General features: G+C 42.0%; 1 protein-coding gene across 2 annotated transcripts in view; it reads left to right on the plus strand.

Annotated features, from left to right (window-relative positions):
• OXSR1 (oxidative stress responsive kinase 1) overlaps nucleotides 1–20,101 on the plus strand; it is a 106,887-nt gene that overhangs the window by 65,949 nt on the left and 20,837 nt on the right. For both annotated transcript variants that reach the window (XM_042473600.1, XM_042473599.1), the window contains exons 6-11: nucleotides 9,985–10,094; nucleotides 11,478–11,579; nucleotides 14,458–14,591; nucleotides 15,438–15,486; nucleotides 16,584–16,649; nucleotides 17,413–17,535. In XM_042473600.1, coding sequence (XP_042329534.1) covers nucleotides 9,985–10,094; nucleotides 11,478–11,579; nucleotides 14,458–14,591; nucleotides 15,438–15,486; nucleotides 16,584–16,649; nucleotides 17,413–17,535 — 584 coding nt within the window. The remainder of the gene's footprint in view (nucleotides 1–9,984; nucleotides 10,095–11,477; nucleotides 11,580–14,457; nucleotides 14,592–15,437; nucleotides 15,487–16,583; nucleotides 16,650–17,412; nucleotides 17,536–20,101) is intronic.

Raw genomic sequence — 20,101 nt, forward strand, 5'->3', positions numbered from 1 at the left:
ACACTTCCTTGCTCTCAGGCTTACAATCTAAAGGCAAGATACACAAGGAATGGGGGTGGCAGTGCAAGAGGGGAATAAAACCAGGAGAAACTGCCTCTTATTCTCTCCGTCTATATTGGCCTCAGGTTATAAAGCATATACCTCATATTTGTACAGCTGTGGGAATGGGATAGAATGTAATAGAATCCAGAAAAATGCAAATCATGTTCCTTGGCCTAAATTTTCAAAGGCTGGGTGAGGCAGAATCATAGAGTAGGAAGAGATTTCAAGACCCATCCAGTCCAACCCCATTCTGCTAAACAGGAGGACACCATCAAAACCCTCCTAACAGATGGCCACCCATCCTCAGTTTAAAAACCTCCAAAGAAGGAGACTCCACCACCCTCCGAGGCGGCCTGTTCCACTGTTCAACAGCTTTTACAGTCAGAAAGTTCTTCCTAATGTTTAAGTGGATCTCTTTTCCTGTAGTTCAAAATATTTGCTCCGTGTCTCTGGAGCAGCAGAAAACAAGCTCACTCCATTTTTAATATGACATCTCTTCAAATATTTAACCATGTTACCTCTTAATGATATGGGGTGATACAAGTCTTTCATATCAACACTGATTACCATAAAGATCTGAAAGACAATGATGTTAGAAGTAACCCTGGACAGTCATAAAGTAATTACAGAATAAAGAATTAACTTGTTCTGGGAGGGGTTACGCACACACCCCTTAAAATCTAAGGTTTGCAATTTGGGTATATGCTTAGATTCAGCTCTGAACCTGGATGCCCAGATTTCAGTGGTGACCAGGATGTGCTTGTGCAGTGGGTCCTCCACATTTGCTGGGATTAGGGACACAGGACCTCAATGAAAGTGGCTAAAAAAACACAAACCAAAAAAATAACTATTTTTTAACCCAAGAGTATACCTCTAGGAATCTCTAGGTCCTCCAGCACATGTTTATGATCAACATCCACTGGATGTTGACCATAGAATTGTGCTAGAGGACCTAGAGATTCCTAGAGAGGTTTTCTCTCTCCAGTGCAACTTCTGGTGAAAGCTGGCCATAGAGTCCCACTGAAGGACCTAGAGATTCCTAGTGAATAATCAGATATGTCAAAGTCAAGGCCTCAAATGTGGAGGGCCGACTGTACAGTTATGGCGAAGGCACCAGCCACACCTTTTCCTTGGTGATGTCAGGAACCGATGTGTTAATCATACTCCGTTGGAAGTGCTGAATCATGCTCTACATGAGGCTGCCTCTGGAAATGTTTTGAAAACTCACCTAGTCCAGAATATTGTTGCCTGGGAGCACATAACGCCCTTCTTACAATAACTTCACTGGCTACTGGCCCATTTCCAGGCACAAGCAAATTGCTAGTCATGACCTATGTATTCTGTATGACTTGAGACAAGTCATTTGAAAGACTGCATTCTGCCATACTGAGAATGCATTTGAAACTGTTGTATGAACCAAGTTAATTGTCTTGTCCCCATCTTTGGACATTCCATGAATACAATAGATCTCTTTCAAATATTATTGTAACAGGAGCTTTTTTAAAAAAATTAACATAAGAACCAGTCTTAAAGGTGCTGCTAATTTTAAAAAAAAAATCTTTTCTTTTTAATCTGCAGAGGTTTATCAGTTTATATACAGTGGGCAATGACTGCAGTATAAATTAAGATCGCCTGCCTTTTTTCTTCTTCTTTTGCTTCATCCTCTTCCAGAATCACTTAGCTGTGTGAGATCATCTAAATATCAAAACGGCGGCACAAGCGTCTAGGCTCGCCTTTCAAGCAAGCTCCTGAATCCCTAATGATGCTTTGACTGGAAATCCATTGTCGATATCCCAGAAGGGGCCTTTGTGTTCAAAGCTAATGACTTCCCTATCCGTGTGCTTTGATACCATAAATAAGAGCATAATGTGTTCCATTTATGTTGTGTTTAGATAAAGCTGGTGTCCAATGGAGGCTCTGTTCATGTGTTGGATTAACCAGCTGTCTGAGTGCCAATAGTTCATAGAAGCTCAGAAAATCCACAGATTTGGAATAGAGAACCACATTCATTTTCCTGATGGTCTCTTATTTCCATTCATGTTTCTAATGTTCTGGAATGAAAAGATAGGCATTCTCTATTTTGACAGTGCCCAGCAACATTTCAAAAGCTGGCTCATGGAATCAGGTGGGAAGTTTGATATTCTAAATCAAGGAAAAGAATGCAAAGGGATCTTATAGAACAGTGGTTCCCAAACTTTGGTCCTCGAGATGTTTTGCACTTAACTCCCAGTATTTTTGACTGTTAACCAGATTTGTTGGGAGTTGAAATCTAAAACACCTGGTGGACTAAAGTTTGGGAATCATCATTGTAGTACCTCTGAGACTGAGAGAAATATGTTGGTAGCATAAGCTTTCCTAGAATTAAGTTACTGAGCAGGCCCTAACACATACTCCCACCAATTATATCTGTGAATTATTATTATTATTATTATTATTATTATTATTATTATTATTAAGTGTGTGTCATGTGTCTTCATGTCATTTCCAGCTCATAGATTCATAGATTGTGGCTTGAAGGCACCACGAGTGTGCTGTCATTCTATGATCTGCGTCTCAGTCACCATGCCAGGGTTGAGAAATAAAATATTGGGGCAGAATCCATTGCCTCAATAAGGCTAGCTCAGCTTGGATTGTAAAGACAACATACCACAGCCGACACACCCTTAGAGTCATAGACACGTGGCCGGGAAGCTGAGTAAATTGACTTGCCACTAGATTTCAACATCCCACCACACATAGAAACATCAGAAAACCCAGAATAACTTTGTCATGGCATATGCTGCAAGATGCCTGAGACATCTGTGTGTTTAAATGTAGGGAAATGTATATAAGCTATCACAGCACAAGATTGTTTTATGCAAGCTGAGTATTTGATGGCTCCTCAGCATAAACAGAGTTGTTGTGTTTACAAGTAATAATCCAGGATTGCAACCCACAAAGAAAAGCTTCAGGTTATGCCCAAATCCAGAAGGATGAAAGTCTGAGTCGAGCCTGAGCCCCTGGCTGATATTGAACTCACAACCTTATGGTTTGTGAGTGAGTGGCTGCAGTACAGGCGTTTAACCACTGTGCCACCAGGGCTCCTGTGATAAAGTCTTGGCCAAGTTGTGTTACCCCGGGGGCATGGGAAACATTTTTGTCATGATTTTTTTGTGATTTTGTCATGATTTTTTGGCCCCATGGCCATTAAAAAAGGTGGTAAACAGTGACATCTGGGGGTATTTCCTGTTGGTAAAAAAGGTATATCCCGGGTCTGAAATGACCCAGACCCTCCAAAATGTGGTGAAAAGGCCCCAGAGGGGCACACAAATTGCCTTTTCCCCAAGGGTTCTGTGAGTGAAAGGTTGTGGCCCCCGAAGTTCTCAGGTGGTGCTGAAAAGTCTCCCCAGCCTTTCACGAGAGCCAACATGGTATAGTTGTTTGAGCATCTATGGCCCTGGAGACCAGGATTCAAATCCCTGCTCAGCCATGAAAACTCACTGAGCTTGGTCAAATCACAGTCTCTCAACCTCAGGGAGGCAAAAGCAAGCTCCCTTCTAACAAACCTTGTCAAGAAAACATCATGATAGGTTCGCTTAAGGGTCCCCATAAGTCAGAAACACTTGAAGGCACGCAACACCAACTAGCTTTTCACAGTTGTAGTTGGACACACACAGTGACAAAGGCATTTTCTGGAGCTGTTGTTTTGTGTCCAAGCTATAGGTACTTAGCTGGATACTGCTATATTGCCCCCTCCGAGTCTTCACTGGTCACTAAATGGTCATGTCCAGGGTCCCCTGGATACAAGAGACGAGTCTTGATAGTGTGGGTATCATTGCATGAAGGAAGTGGTAAATTTCTCCCTCCACAGTGACCATAAAAAATCCATACATTGAATTTAGCCATTTGCCACTGACAGAAAAAACAACATGTACAAGTATGCTGCTATTAAACATTAAATCAGAATTTTTGGTATTTGGATTTATGGTTGCGTGCAAACAGTAATGCCAATGATTTTTCAGTGAGCTAGGCTCCATATCTTCCCTATATTGGCTTTCAACATGCTAGCACCCCCCCCCCCCCCCCTGTATATCTAGTTTGTAGAGAAATGGGAATTATAATTGGGTTGATAAGCTGTCTCAACCATTTCCCAGTTTTTGAAACAGCTGGTACAGCTTTTCCCCCCCATCTCCCATTGAAAAATGTGGATTGCGAGAGCTGTCAAGTGATCTTTTATTTTGACAGTTTGAATTTGTAAGTGTTAGGAAGCTATTCTGCACTGAGAAAGTTATTGATGTAAATTCAAGCCCACACTTTAGTGAGAAGTAATTTGATTCATTTTCCTGTAAAAAGACTGCTTGCATAATTTTTATCTGAAGTGCCTGTTCTCTGGAGTGTATTGAATTGACCCTTGTAGAACACTTGACAGCAAATATGCTTCATTTAACAAGCCATCTGGTAAACTAGGAAAATGATAGATTTGCAACTAAAACCTCTGGAAAACTCGGTAGCTGAAAATATGGGGCGTCAGATGTGGTGTCCAATATTGCTCGGTTGTAACCTTAAAATTCCAGCTTCCCTTTTTGCATGTTTTCAGAGGCGTCATGCCCTCATGGATATCAGTATTTCCCTATTGCTGAAGTGGAGATATAATTATTTTATAGTTGCATCTTTAAGCAGCAATGATCTATGGACAGTTTTCCTTTGGCAGGTGAATTTCTATTTGTAAATGTCACAGGTGGCATTTCATAAGTGGTATTATACATAAATCAGTATGCTTACTATAAAATCCTGTATCCAGTGCAGGTTTACCCATATATTTTTCTAGAGTTCACAAGGTATTGGAAAGCTCTAGTTCTAATAGATTTCCTGCTCCTGGGAGTAGTTTGAACCAGGCTCTCTTGTCCATGTGAAAATGAATAAATGTTGGAAGGGAAAATAATAGACTGCTTACATCTTGCAGTGCTTTTTAAGAGTCTGTCCAGATGTTTTGGACTATAGATTCCATCAGCCCCAACCAACATGTGGGGTTATGAAAGCAAATGTCTGAAATCTGGAGGGGGGAGATGGAAGGGAGGAAGGAAGGAAGGAAGATTAATGTTTAAGAGGGTTGTTCTAGAGCTGTGATTCCCAAACTTTGGTCCTCCAGAGGTTTTAGACTTCAGTTCCCAGAATTCCTGACTGTTGGCCAAGCTGGCTAGAGCTCATGGGAGTTGATGTCCAAAACACCTGGAAAAGCAAAGTTTGGGAAACACTGTTCTAGAGGTTTGAGATAAAAAACAAAACATCTAGGCCAGGAGCTTAACTCCTGTCCTAAAATTAAACCATCAAACAGTTTGTGGATGCATACATACATATATAAATGTGGTTTTGGATTGCAGCACTCATCAGCCATAGTTGACTTAGCCAGTGGTGAGAAAGGGTAGGAGCTGATTGCCAAGCAGTGTCTAGAGGGGTCCCATACAATTTAGGTTCAGATTATGTGAAAGCTCATATCTCTCTATATGAGCCTGCTGGGTCTTGCAATCTTGAGGGAGGACCTTCCCTTAGACCCACCACCATCACAGACATGTTTTGGTGAGGACACAGAAGGCTTGTCTTCACTGGCAGAATACTCTGGGCTGGCCCTGAACTCCCCCCCGAATTCCCCCTGTTACCTGTGCTCTCTTCTCAGCTGTGATGGGCAGCTGCCTTCCCATGAGATCCCTGTTCGTCGCTGCTGCTGCTGCTGCTATCACAAGAAGGTGCCATATGCTGGGCATCTTGTTTTGACCTCAGAGTAACTCGCACCTGCAATAGTGCCTCATGGTAGCTCGCAGGGACCGCATGGGAAGGCAGCCCCTTGTAGTTGCTGTGGAGAGAGCCGGAAACCCAGAGCAAAAGCTAAGGTTTTTACATTCAGGTTAAGGGGAGGAAAGGCTGGATCAAGTGTGGATGTCATGAACACAGTCTGCACCTGATTGGGGTTTCCCCCCCTCTGTCATATAAACAGCATGCAGTGGGCCAGGAGGAAATTTAGAATAAATAACACATGTACACAACCCCAAAGAGAGCCTGCTTTGTGGCTGCTCCTAGGCTTTCCAACTCCATCCCAAGAGAGATTCAGTTTGCTGCCCCCTCCCCCCGTTGCCATTTCTATGACAGGGAAAGCCTTCCTTCTTTCAACAAGACTTCAAGCATAGCTGACTAAAGAGGAGGGATGTGCAGTGGAGTGTGCTGCTTTTAGTATGGGGCGTTTATTTTAAGTGTCTTAATTATTTTAATGTCTTAAAAATCTTGTTTCAATTGGATGCATAGTGGTTTAATGGTTTTTAAACTTCATACACCATATTGTTTGGGATGTTCTGTTTTAGTTTATCTTATAAGCCCCTTTGAATCCCATTTGGGAGAAAAGCAAGATATAAATTGAATAATTTTTTGCCACCATGTAATTTCATCAGTATCCATCACTCATAGCAGTGACTTGATACAGTTTGAATCTCCCTTACAGAATTTTGAAATCCAAAATACTCCAAAATTGACCACATGGGTGGGTGAGAGAGTGACACCTTTGCTTTCCGATGGTTCAGTGTACACAAACTGTATTTCATGCATAAATTATTTAAAATGTTATGTAAAAAATTACCTTCAGGCTATGTTTATAAGATGTATACAAATAATGGTCCCATCTCTAGGGGATGTGGTGGCTTAGTGGTTGTGGTTGACACCAATTCTGATAATCGGAAGATCAGAAGGTTGGCAGTTCAAGGTCTGAGTGCTTCGGGTGAGCTCCTGTCATTAGTCCCAGTTTCTGCCGGTGTAGCAGTTTGAAAGCATGCAAATGCAAGTAATAAATAGGTACTACTTCTCAGTAGGAAGGTAACAGTGTTCGGTGCAGTCATGCTGGCCACATGACCACCAGATTAGTCCTTGGATAACGCTGGTGCTTTGGCTTAGTAACATAGATGAGCACACACACACACCCTACAGTTGGTTATAGAATCATAGGCGGGATACAAACCGCCGCTTTGCGGCGGTCTGCCGCCGCCGCTGGTTAGTCTGCAGGGGAGCCGGAGCCTCCACACGGCGCGGCTCCCGTGCAGACAGAAAAAGAAGCTCCAAAATGGAGCTTCTTTTTCAGTCGCGCTTGCGACGTAGCGAGGCGCCAGGGGCGCACTCGCTACGTCACAAGGGATGCAACGCGTACGGATGCTCAGCGTCCGATACGCAAAGATGGTGCCGGCCATGTAGAAGGGCCGGCGCCATCTTGTACGGACGGAGTCCGTATTAGGCACAGGGGCGTCTATAAGAGATGCCCCTTTTTTAAAATAGGACGTCCTCCGGACGTCCCAAATGCCGGTGCAGAAAGCACCATAGAGTTGGAAGAGACCGCAACCCCATTCTGCCATGCAGGAACTCTCAGTCAAAACATCCCTGACAGATGGCCACCCAGCATATGATTAAAGACCTCCAAGGTGGGAGACTCCACTACACTCTGAGGGAGTGTGTTCCACTGTCGAACAGCTCTTACTGTCGGGAAGTTCCTCCTAATGTTGAGGTGGAATCTCTTTTCCTGGAGCATGCATCCATTGCTCCAGGTCCTAGTCTCTGGAGCAGCAGAAAACAAGCTTGCTCCCTCCTCAATATGGTATCCCTTCAAGTATTTGAACAGGGCTATCATATCACCTCTTAACCTTATCTTCTCCAGGCTAAACATCCCCAGCTCCCTAAGTCGTTCCTCATAGGACATGGTTTCCAGAACCTAGACATTCATGTCAAGGGACTACCTTTACCTTTACTGATCTCTAATATATGTCATTATGTATATGCAAATATTCTAAAACCCAGGAAAAAAAATCCAAAATACTTCTGGTCCCAACCCTTTTGGATAAGGCTCAACCTGTATATGGCAACTTCATATGTGTCTGTGGTTAAGGCCAGCTATTCCCAGCCTGTGCCTCCAGATAGTTTGGACTACAACTCCAATCATGGAAAAGGTTAGATTAACCATCTGGTTAGATTAAGCATTCATGGTAAGGGAATTGTTACGTGAAACTTGTAATTTTTTTGGTCAGCCCCCCCCCCCCCCCAATTTTCCCTGTGGAGAATATTTTGTAATATATATTGATTGGCATGTTTCTTTATCTTTTAAATGACTATAAAGAGTTCTGAAAGGAAACTTAGGCCTGTTACAGACTGCCAAAATAAAGCTGCTTCGGGTCTCTTTGGAGGTATGCTATTTAAATGATGCATGGGTCCTAAGAGTCCGGAGGTCGCGCCAAAGCCACACTCCATTCCTAAGCACTGGAGCGCAGCTTTGGTGCAGCTTCCAAATTCTTAGGATGCATGCATCATTTAAACAGCATACCTCCAAAGAGACCCGAAGCAGCTTTATTTTGGCAGTCTGTAACAGGCCTTACTATGCTGTGGTTGTAAAGTGTGGCCGCTTATAATGCATGTCTTTCATGCAAAGCAGATTTGTTTAGAATCACATATCTGATTCCCCCTTGCCCCTTTGTCAATGGGAAACAATAGAGGCTTCATAAAGCCATGAGGAGAAACAACAATATAAGAAATCTTGTGACTGGATGATGATAGTGGGGGTGTGAGGGCAGTTCTGGGATAACTTCCACTCAATCTGAGATGCTAAGAATGGTATGTGACAATCTGCAACATTCTTGCATTAGTTCAGAGCTTGGGAAGCTTAGACTTTTAGGTCACAACTCCCCAGTCCCACAACCAGCCAGCATACTGTTTGACAGAGTGGGAGGAGGGTGGTCTCTGGAAATTGTAGTGTCCCCCCTCCTGCCCCGGTACATTTCCAAGTTCTGGATGCTATTATTGTCAGAGCTCATTGCTCCCTGTTCTCAAAATTAAAGTAAAATTCTGCACCATTGAAATAATTTACATTACCTTTTAAGTTTTTGTGTAGCCTTTCAACATATCAGCTGGCACCCTAGCATGCAGTTATGGTATTTCAAGCTGGAAAGCCAGCGTGGCGTAGTGGTTTGAGTGTTGGACTACAACTCTGGAGATTGAGATTCGATCCCCTGCTCAACCATGAAACCCACTGGGTGACCTTGGCCAAGTCACATGTTCTCAGCCTCAGGGGTGCCAAGAAAATATGCCAAGAAAACCCTGGTTCTCTGTAGGGTTGCCATAAGGAGAAACGACTTGAAGGCACAGAACAACAATAGCAGGCTGGACTTAAATCCTTGTAACTACTTCGTATTCACATTTGCACTTATGGCACCATTACCACAGTTACAAATGCCCTTGAAACCTATTTGAGGAGCTGGTCAGCTGTCCTGAGTGCTGATGTTTTGTGGTGCTGGCAAGTGGGGTGCTGCAGGATGGCATAACCAGTCTGTCTTCTGCCAGTGAGTAATAAGGTGAGGAGCTGAAGCCAGGATCCTTGCCAGGTCCTGTTATAAGTCTTTGTCATACCATCACTACCTGTCAGAAAGGGGCTTCCTCAGGACAGCTGACTGACTTTCAAGGTGGATTTCAGGGGTCAGATCAGGAGATTAAATGTTGTTCCAATATTGTAGCTACTCCTCCATTGCACAATCTTGCCCATTCTTTCAATTAATTTGTCAACCCATATTATTTTAGATATTTGCATCTTGTTTGGTCAAAGGAGAAACAAGTACATAACTACGGGAGACACTGAAATTCTACCCCTGCCCACTGGAAATGCTGTACAAGCTGTCCTTTTCAAGCCAATCATCAATCATAAGAGCTAGAAATCAGCTTTTTAAAATAGCTGAACATTCAAAATGAGGAAGCTGAATTTTCAAAAACCACATAAGAAAAAATTGCTGGTTCAGACTGAAGGCCTTTAATCCAATATGTAGGAGGCATCAGCTAAGGAAAACCCATAATACATGGTTCAGGATATTTTCTTGTGCTGGTCAATGACAGTAATAAAGATTCTATAGGATATATTTTTTAAACTTTCTTTTGTTTCTTTTGGTATTTCAGACTTTGGTGTTAGTGCTTTTTTAGCCACTGGTGGAGACATTACTCGAAACAAAGTGAGGAAAACTTTTGTCGGCACACCTTGCTGGATGGCACCGGAAGTGATGGAGCAGGTAAAAAGGAACAAAAATTTCTGAAAATGAGACCAACATTCAAGAAGTAGCCTTTGATGTTCTGGCTGGCCTTTTTCCTTGAAGGATTTTTTTAAAAAGAGCTACAAGTCCCTTTTGGCAGGAGCAATTGGGAGAGAAGAAGATTAAATATCATACATGAATGCAAGTTGTCAGATGGAAGAGAAAGTAAAATAATCATCTGTAACCAAGAAGGCAAAAGCTTAAGCTAGACGAATTTAATTATGAATCTGAAAATAATTTTTTCTTGAATTATTTTCTGGGAATTATACAGAAAAGAAAAGGTTTGAGGAAATAAATAAGACCTCAAGAGAAACAGTAAAACCTTAAAACATGATGGTAGACAGTAATACATGTGCTCAGTGTTGTTTCTGATTGGTGCAAAAGATGTCAGAAATACCTATTCAAAAAGGTTTTGTACTTGTCTTAAAACTTCCTCCTTATTTTAATGCACCTTAGTTCATAATGAGTTGGCACACTTCATCAGATGCACCATTAGGGCCTTGCTCCTTAATTATTAATCAACAAACTTAGTTTTGCCACTCTCTATGTTCACTAGATGCAGCTAGTTCCATCTCTGTAGTGGAGATATTGAAATGAATTTTTGAAATACACATTTGTCTCATTCACATACTATGTTTGTTAGGCATCTGCCTGTGAATCAGTCCATAGATGTATGTATTCAAGAAATGGGGGCATACAATTTTAGAACATGGTGATATTAGGGACAGGGATGATTTGCTTCTCTACCTCAGCTCTATAAAATGTGAATCATACCAACTCAACTTGGCTGGGAGAATAAAACAAGTAAAGACTGTGTATCACATAGCACATTTGAAATGCTGTATTAATATTTTGAGGTGGGGTGGAAAGCGGTTTTCTTGATATTTATGAAAAGCTTTTCCATCCAGTTTCATGGTGCTGGATGGAACCAAAACGAAAGAATTATTTTGCTCCCAAAACAAAGTTGAGTTAGCAAAGCAACACGCTCCTAACATGCTTGTAAATACTTAAATTTTCCACTGAGTCCAGAAGCAGTTCCTTGTTTAAGGGCAAAAAAGCTGAGGTAGCTTAACACTCAATCAGGAGACTACTCAGTGTCCTTTCTTTGCAGTTGAGCAAGAAAATAAAAATTCTATTTAAGATTTCTGTAATAGCCTAATGCCTGCGGGGAAATGGCTTTCTTGGAATATGAACTGTTTCTCCTTACAGTGAAGAAAGACAGGGTATGCTGTATGATCTAGACTAGCCTAAATATTTGTTGGAACAGTTGTTGGGGACAGATGGATAATGCAGGAGATGGATAGTTTGGGGTGTAGGATAACTGATGAAAAGTGTGCTGTCAATACATCTGTAACTTTCCAGGTGAGAGGTTATGACTTCAAAGCAGACATCTGGAGTTTTGGAATCACGGCAATTGAGCTAGCTACAGGAGCAGCTCCTTATCACAAATATCCACCCATGAAGGTGAGTGTAACGGATTCGCTGGCCCAAACAGTTGAGCTAAACCTCTTGGTAGCACACTGTATCCAAAGTGCTGCCTCTGAAGTAAATGAAAGTTTGCAAGTAGAGGCTAGTAGACGTTTCCTCTTTCTACGCAAGTGTGAGAGTCTGAATTTCAACACGAAGGAAGGAAGCCTGCAGCCAGAAAACAACACTCATATCTGAATACAAAACCGGCAATTGCATACTGTATATACATCAAAACTGTGGTCTTCAAACTCTATTTCAGGGAAGTGTGCTGTCTCCCCAGAAACTAACCAGAGGTTCATCTCTCTGAGAAGATCAGTTATGGGGGGATTATGGTGATGTGTGAAATTTCCCTGAGAGATTTCACCCATCCATTTCACATCTTTCGCTGACACAACAACTTGGTCCTTCTTTATCCCTCCTTCTCAACTTCTGGGCTTCTTAAAGCAGCTAACATTTGTAAAATATAGCACAGCTCCATTTAAAATGAAAAGTTTTTTAAATTATAAACTGAGCACCATGAGGAGGAGGTGAATTATCTCATTGTCTTGCGCCATTTCCTTAAGCCTAACCAAATCAGGATCTGGGCCAATCAAAGCAGGCAGCGGTTCAAAAGCGTTCTGTTTTCAATTCCATAAAACAGATCTGGTAGCATTAATTTCCCCAAATGACCCTAATTCCACAACTGGGATTTCTTCTTCATGGTATTCAGGTTCCACCTGGCTGAGCTGGCCTTTCACCATTTTCCATCCTAACATTTCTGTTTTTCTGTTTTGTATTTGAAAGCCTAACATTAAAATATTTTTTCCTATAAGATTGCAGTAGGGCTCCAAGACCATTCTCTCCAGATCAGGAGCTGATCTACAGAAGATTTGTGCCCAAAACAAAACAACCAACAACAACAAAAATAGAACTTATATCCATGTACATAGGAGGCAGAGTGCACTAAGTGTTGGAGGACTGTCATTTTCTGCATCTGTTGATTCTTGGCAATCTGGACCACAGAGAATGACAGCCAGGAATGTAGAGATTTGCAGAAGTCCAAACAAGTTTAAGACATGGACCTACCAGATATGGACTATATGGACTAACATCAGTGATTACTCCCAACTAAAGCTGACTTGTGGAATCAACGGGACTTGCTAAGTCAGCACTTACATAAGTACCATGAATTAAGTGGATCTACTCTGTTTGGGATTAACGGTTGGGTTTAACTCCATGTGCTCAATGGTTTACAGATTTAGGGGTGGAGTAAGTCAAGAAACACAGTTATGGGTAATAGAATTGAGTAGTTCAGGGCTGGAGACCCCATGGCCTTCTAGATACTGTTTGACCCAAGCTCTCATAGTTCCTAACCACTGTGTTGACTAGTTGTGATGGGAGTGGGAGTTCCACAACATCTGGACAACTATTGAGTTCCACAGCTCAGGAGCCAATGGGGTTCTGCAACATTATGTTACAGCTCCCACTCCTGGGCCTTTCACTGATTTTACTTGAACCTGATTCCCCTCTGTTGCAATGGCATTTGAGATGTGTGGCTTGTTTGTCCTTGGTATCCACTGGGATGTTCAGTGGATCCATGGATGTTCAAGTCCTATTATGGCAGGGGATTGGACTGGGTGACCTTTGTGGTCTCTTCCAACACTATGATTCTATGAAATACAATGGGATAGTAAAATTGTGTCTTTATATAAAATGGCAAAATCAAAGTTTGATTTTTGTAATTGGTTGACTGGCCGAACCCAAAGGGTGCTCAACAGTGGCTCCTTTTCATCCTGAAAAGAAATGACCAGTGGGGTCTGACAGGGGTCTGTCCTGGGCCCAGTGCTATTCAACATCTTTATCAATGACTTAGATGACAGAATTGGAGGTATACTTATCAAATTTGCAGATGACTCCAAATTAGGAGAAGTAGCTAATAGCCCAGAGGACAGCATCAAAATTCAAAATGACCTGAACAGACTAGAAAGCTGGGCCAAAGCTAATAAAATGAATTTCAACACGGAGAAATGCAAGGTACTACACCTAGGGTGGAAAAATGAAATGAACAGATATAGGATGGGTGACACCTGGCTGAATGAGAGATATATGTGTAAAAGGGATCTGGGAGTCCAAGTAGACCACAAATTGAACATGAGTCAACAGTGCGATGCGGCAGCTAATAAGGCCAATGAGATTTAGGCTGCATCAATAGAAGTACATCAAGGGAAGTAATAGTGCCACTCTATTCTGCTCAGGTTAGTCCCTACCTGAATATTGTGTCCAGTTCTGGGCACCGCAATTTAAAAAGGATGTTGAGAAACTGGAGCATGTCCAGAGGAGGGCGACTAAAATGGTGAAGGGTCTGGAAACCATGCCCTATGAGGAGCAACTTAGGGAGCTGGGGATGTTTAGCCTGAAGAAGAGAAGGTTAAGAGGTGATATGATAGCCCTGTTTAAATACTTGAAGGGATATCTTATTGAGGAGGGAGCTAACTTGTTTTCTGCTGCTCCAGAGAGTAGGACCCAGAACAATGGATTCAAGCTCCAAGAAAAGAGATTCCACCTCAAAATTAGGAGGAACCTCCTGATAGTAAGGGCTGTTCGACAGTGGAACAAACCCCCTCGGAGTGTAGTGGAGTCTTCTGCCTTGCAGGTCTTTAAGCAGAGGCTGGATGGCCATGTCGGGGATACTTTGATTTAGATTTCCTGCATGGCAGATTGGGGTTGGACTGGATGGCCTTTGTGGTCTCTTCCAACTATGATTTTTGGATTTTTTGGGTATGTGTGTGAATATTTTCAAGCCATGGATGTAGAATCTTTGGATATGTTGGGCTGACTGTATTTCATGAAGGGTAGTTTGTCTTCATGTCTTGAATGGATGTAACTCTTCCAGGTCTTAATGTTAACGCTACAAAATGATCCACCTTCATTGGAGACAGGTGTGCAAGATAAGGAGATGTTAAAAAAGTATGGGAAATCATTCAGGAAGATGATCTCGTCATGCCTGCAAAAAGACCCTGAGAAAAGGTACAAGATGTTTCTGTCTTAATAAATAATAAATAAACCATTTATTTATAGCCCACTTTTCCTTGGTAGATCAAAGCGGGTTACACAGAAGTACACAATGTACAATTTCTTGCTTTGTTGTTGTGTGTCTTCAAGTCATTTCTTACTTCTGGAGACTCCAAAATGAACCTGTTACTGGATTTTCTTGGCAGAATTTGTTCAGAGGAAGTTTGCCCTTTTTCTGTCGTCGAGAGAGTATGATTTTGCCAAAGACCACCCAGTGGATTTCACGGCCAAGCAGACTAGTGCAGTTAAAACTTCTTCTCAGACAACATGGATAGGCTTATATGGGAGAATATGATCTGTCAGATAACCCGAGTCTTATAGGGTTTTTAAGGTTATAACCAATACTTTGAATGTTCTGGTTCTTATGTTCTAAGGTTGGTCAAATGCAAGCATGGCACATAAGAAAGCAAGGATGACAAAAGCTAGACACATCTTCCAATTTAGCCTGTCAGCACACATTCCTACTCTCTGATAACCACATTCTTGTTTGTGATCAGTGTGTGTCACTTTATTCCATTTTGCAAAGGTCGTTCGTTATAGAACTTGCATCTTGGGACTTAGGTCATGCTGTTGACATGTGGCTTGAAGCACACACATCTGTGGCAAACAGTTATCTCTTCCATGTTCCAAGTTCTTATCTTTAAGTCTCTTCCATCGAAGATGTACCAAAAGCTATTTAAAGATTCCTACAACAAAAGTTAGCTGGGGGGGGGGGGGACAAGTAAGCAATATGCATGAGACTGTAATGACTTCTTCTAATGACCTTTCTCCTCCCTCCACCCCAACTTTTTTACACAACAGACCAACAGCAGCTGAACTTCTAAGACATAAATTTTTCCAGAAAGCAAAGGTAGGATCAAAGATTATTTCTTTGTCCCATTTGATGTTTATAGGTAATGAATGTACTACAGTAATGTATGCCATAGTGATTCCTCCCAAATCTTATTTGCAAGTGGAATTTTGTTTGTCTTGAGATCAGTTATGCCTTGGGTGGGAAACTTTTGGTCATACAGATGTTGCAGGATTACAACTTCCATCATCTGTGACTATTGACTGTGCTAGCTGGCCGAACTGGGAGTTGGAGTCCAACAATTTCTAGAGATCCAGAGTTAGGATTGCAAGGTGTCTTGAATAATGGATGTCCAAAAAGTGTCTGTCAACCCTGCATGAATTTTGACTGTTGAAACTCTAGGGGATGAGGGGGGGCATATTTGCCAAACTTTTGGTTCTCATGGGCCATTTTAGACCTGGTTCTCTTGGGCCATTCCGTTAATAAAAAATCAGGAACTATAAGGAAAAAAAGGCTTCTCTTGATCATACAATGGTCCTGTGAGGTGTATAAATATGACAGAAATTCCCCCTGCCCCCCAGAAGGTATTTGGGGGCAAAACATAGACCCCCCCCTCTGGGATGCAACTCTCCCCAATGTCTTTTGCAGGGTGCTAATGAGGCTCCTTAGTCTCCAACAGTTGCCCAACCCATTCTAGGCCATCTTCTACATATATCTTTGTTTTAAAAAAAATGTGATGGTTGATAATGGGATGTTTAAAGAATAGAATGGTGTTGATTGATATGAGAAGCCTGGCTGTATGACAATAATGACACTTACCTTGTAGAAAAAAGTTCAGGCTATTTGCCAGTATGCGACCCAAGAATCTAGAGATGATTGTCTCCATTTGCCACCTGAGAATCTACTGGGGGGAAAGGTGAAACTCCTTCCCGCAAGGTAAAATCCTAGGGAGTGGAGCAGCAATAGACTTTTAGTATTATTCTTGGGGAAATGTTAATATGCTGTCTTCCTATCAAAGGCTTTTTTGAACCTATTTTGAGCAACTAGAGAGAGCTATTTTGACATCCCTCTCTTCTGGCACAGTTGCTAAGGAATACTCCCTGACCCAAACTTTTTAATAGGAGACAATGTTTTGAATTTCCCCCCTTCTCTTTCAGAATAAAGAATTTTTACAAGAAAAAATTCTGCAAAGAGCTCCAACAATCACCGAAAGAGCCAAAAAGGTACACATGTGGGAGTTACAGTGAAAATTTGTTGTTATTGTTGGTGTAGTATAACATTGTACAGTGGTACCCCGGGATACGAATGCGCCGCCTTACGAAATTTCCGGGTTACGAAAAAAATCCATTTAAAATAACTGTTCCGGGTTACGAAGGTTATTTCGGGTTACGAAAAAATTTTTGGTGCTTTTCGGCGCTATTTCGCACGAAATCGCGGCTTTTCCCCATTAGCGCCTATGGCTTTTTCGCCTTACGAAGATTTTCGGGTTACGAAAGCGGCGGCGGAACGAATTAATTTCGTAACCCGGGGTACCCCTGTATAACAGTTTTCGACTAGACTTTATTTATAGCCTTCCTTTGGAGATTACAAACTATCTGTACAGAGAGAGAAATCTTCTCAAAACGTGTGTTACTGTTAATGTGTTTAATGTGCTCAGTTTTGCATGGTTTATTTTAAATTCATTTTAGGTTGGGAGGATTTAGGGACGTAATTCCTAACAGGCCTAAACTGCTAGGCTGCATCTGCACTACAGAAATAATCAATTTTGACACCACTTTCATTACTCATTGCTCTGGAATTTTGGAATTATAGTTTCCCATGGCAGCAGAGCTCTTTGACAGAGAAGGCTAAATGTCTCATTCCATACTATTGAATCATAGTAGTTAAAACGGTGTCAAACTGGATTATTTCTGCAGTGTGGATGCAGCCTTAGTGATGTAAAATTGTTCAACGCCTAGTAACAGTTTTGACTTCGCTGCAATACAGGTCCGAAGAGTCCCTGGCTCTAGTGGGCGTCTACATAAGACAGAAGATGGAGGCTGGGAATGGAGTGATGATGAGTTAGATGAAGAGAGCGAGGAAGGCAAAGCAGCAATTTCACAGCTCAGGGTGAGTATCAATTTAACTACTGTACTTGCCTTTTAAACATTAGCAAATTGAGACAGACATTTCAAAGATAGAGGCATTGCCTCTCTTGGACTGCAAGAGCATTTTACAAAAGTAATGTCTGTTTATGAAGCTGGTGGAGAGAGGAAAATCGCGTGTATTTCCTAGAAACCTGCAGGATAGGTTCACACAGCCATTTGCGAAGCAGAGTTCACTTCAGTTTTCACATTTAAAAAATTGCACTTCGTGAAAACAGAAGGGAAAAGTTACCCGTATTTTCCGGCGTATAAGACGACTGGGCGTATAAGACGACCCCCAACTTTTCCAGTTAAAATATAGAGTTTGGGATATACTCGCCGTATAAGACTACCCCTCTTCCGACGCACACCAAATAAAAATTTTAAAAATCAGATTTGATTTCAATAAGGTAATTTTAATTCAAATGCTTATGACATGCAGGTACTTAGCAGGAAAACTTGTTGTATGCAAAGGCTGCTTGGATTGGTCAGCTCTCCCTGCCTGCCCACCCTGTCTCAAAAAATTTTATTCTACCGTACTTGTACGCGCCTCCCTTCCTGCTTTCATATGGTTTGCCACATACGGAGGGGATGTGGCCGTGGCCATTTGAGCTCCCCCTACCATATGCGGCGACCGCAGATTCTCCAGTCCAGCTTGGAAGTTTCAGCACCCACCCTATAAGAGAACATCCAGCGTAAAGACGACCCCCGACTTTGGTGAAGACTTTCCTGGTTTAAAAAGTAGTCTTATACGCCAGAAAATACAGTAGTTTTTGGACTGTAATTCCCAGAATTGCCCCCAGACAGCATAGCCACTGGATTGTGTAAGTATGGATTCTGGTGTTGTCCAAAAAAGAAACTTTTCCAGGTTATGGGAAATGTACACATATGCTTAATGCTCCAGTGGTTGAAGATAAAGGAGTGAGCCAGCAGTTGCTATGGTATTGCAAATTACTGCAGTTTTAAGATGTCGAGTGATTCTACAAAATGCCATGAGGACAGAGAAGGAAGGCCTGCGATACCACACTGGTGTGCCCTGCAATTCTGATGTTGTCCAGGACTCCATGGGTTTTAGGTAGGAGACAGGGAACACTGCACCCCCAAAGAAAACAGTTGCCCCAGTCCAGTCAAGTCATCCGGCAGTTTTTTCCTGAGGACTTTAGGTAAACCCATATCTGTGTTCTTCAAGATTGGTGTTGAGGCCATGAAAAGTACAGGACTGAACCGGAAAAGTTTGATTTTTTTCCAGACTCCAAGCAGCTGAAGGGTCCTGAGAGTTGTAGCTCCAAAAAGGAACTTTTTCAAACTCGTGTCCCAGAGACAGCCATTTATTACATATAGGAACCCTTCAGTGCTTCTCTACTAATTGTATTGGCCACGCTGGCTTCCATTGGCAAAGATGCAAGCAAAGATCCCCTGCTATAAACGAGCCTGTCTGACTTTTCACATCAATGCCACTCTGGGAAGAAGTAGCAGGGAATCCAGAGGACTATCACATATTTCACGTAGCTGTGATAGTTTTGTTTTTCCAGCATCTAAGCCAAAGTAACACACTGGTTGTTTTCAGTGTAATCTTTCTGGAAAGGAATTGCACAAACAGGTCTTTTGTGGGATCTTCGATCCTATGTGATGCTTATGCAGTCAATTTGATCTGACTTCATTGTCTGAACAACACTTACCTTAGTGTGTGCCAGTGACTGCTTATTATGCTACAGTGGTGCCTCGGGTTACGAAAGTAATTCGTTCCGCGGCCGCTTTCGTAACCCGAAAAGCCTTCGTAAGCCAATTGCCATAGGCGCTAATGGGGAAAAAGCGCGTTTCGTGCGAAAAAGCCGAAAAAAGCACCAAAAATTTTCTTCGTAACCCGAAAAAACATTCGTAACCCGGAACAATGATTTCCAATGGGATTTTTTCGTATCCCGAAAATTTCGTAACCTGGTATTTCGTATCCCGGGGTCCACTGTACGGAGTTTATTTGCATTTATCCTAACAGTTGCTCTCTCACAGCTTTAGTTCAAGGGTTTTAGAGAGGAGGTGCTTCGAGTGAAAGATAATTTCTATGCTGTTTACTTTAGCCCTGGAACTTTCTTTGAAAGTCAGCAGAATGCCTATTTCTGAAATAGACCTTGGCTCCTGTTTAGTCCTCTAGACATAGCCCATGCATTGCTTACTCAGTAGAATCAGAAACAGGACAACAATCACGATTTCTTATTAATTATTAAAAACAACACTTTGCTACTTTATCTGCATTCACACATTCACACTCTGCTACCTTTTTTCAACATTTCCCCCCTAGCTTACAGACACCTGACTTAGCAGTTCTTCTGTTGTCAGAACCACTGTTTGCAATTAGATTGTGACCCATGGTTTTTAAAGTCTTTCTCCATGGGGCACATCCATATGTTATGCACAGTGACTTCATCAGTGCATTCAGACTTAGTCATGAACTGGTGTAGCAAATTTATTGAGAAACGGAGCTAAGAATTGAGTAGTCCCTTAGAGCTTCCCTCTTGTTTAGTTCTGACAAGCCTTTCCCTCTTTTTTTTCCCCGC

This window comes from Sceloporus undulatus, chromosome 6 (genome assembly GCF_019175285.1).
Source record: "Sceloporus undulatus isolate JIND9_A2432 ecotype Alabama chromosome 6, SceUnd_v1.1, whole genome shotgun sequence".
NCBI classification, from domain to species: Eukaryota; Metazoa; Chordata; class Lepidosauria; order Squamata; family Phrynosomatidae; genus Sceloporus; species Sceloporus undulatus.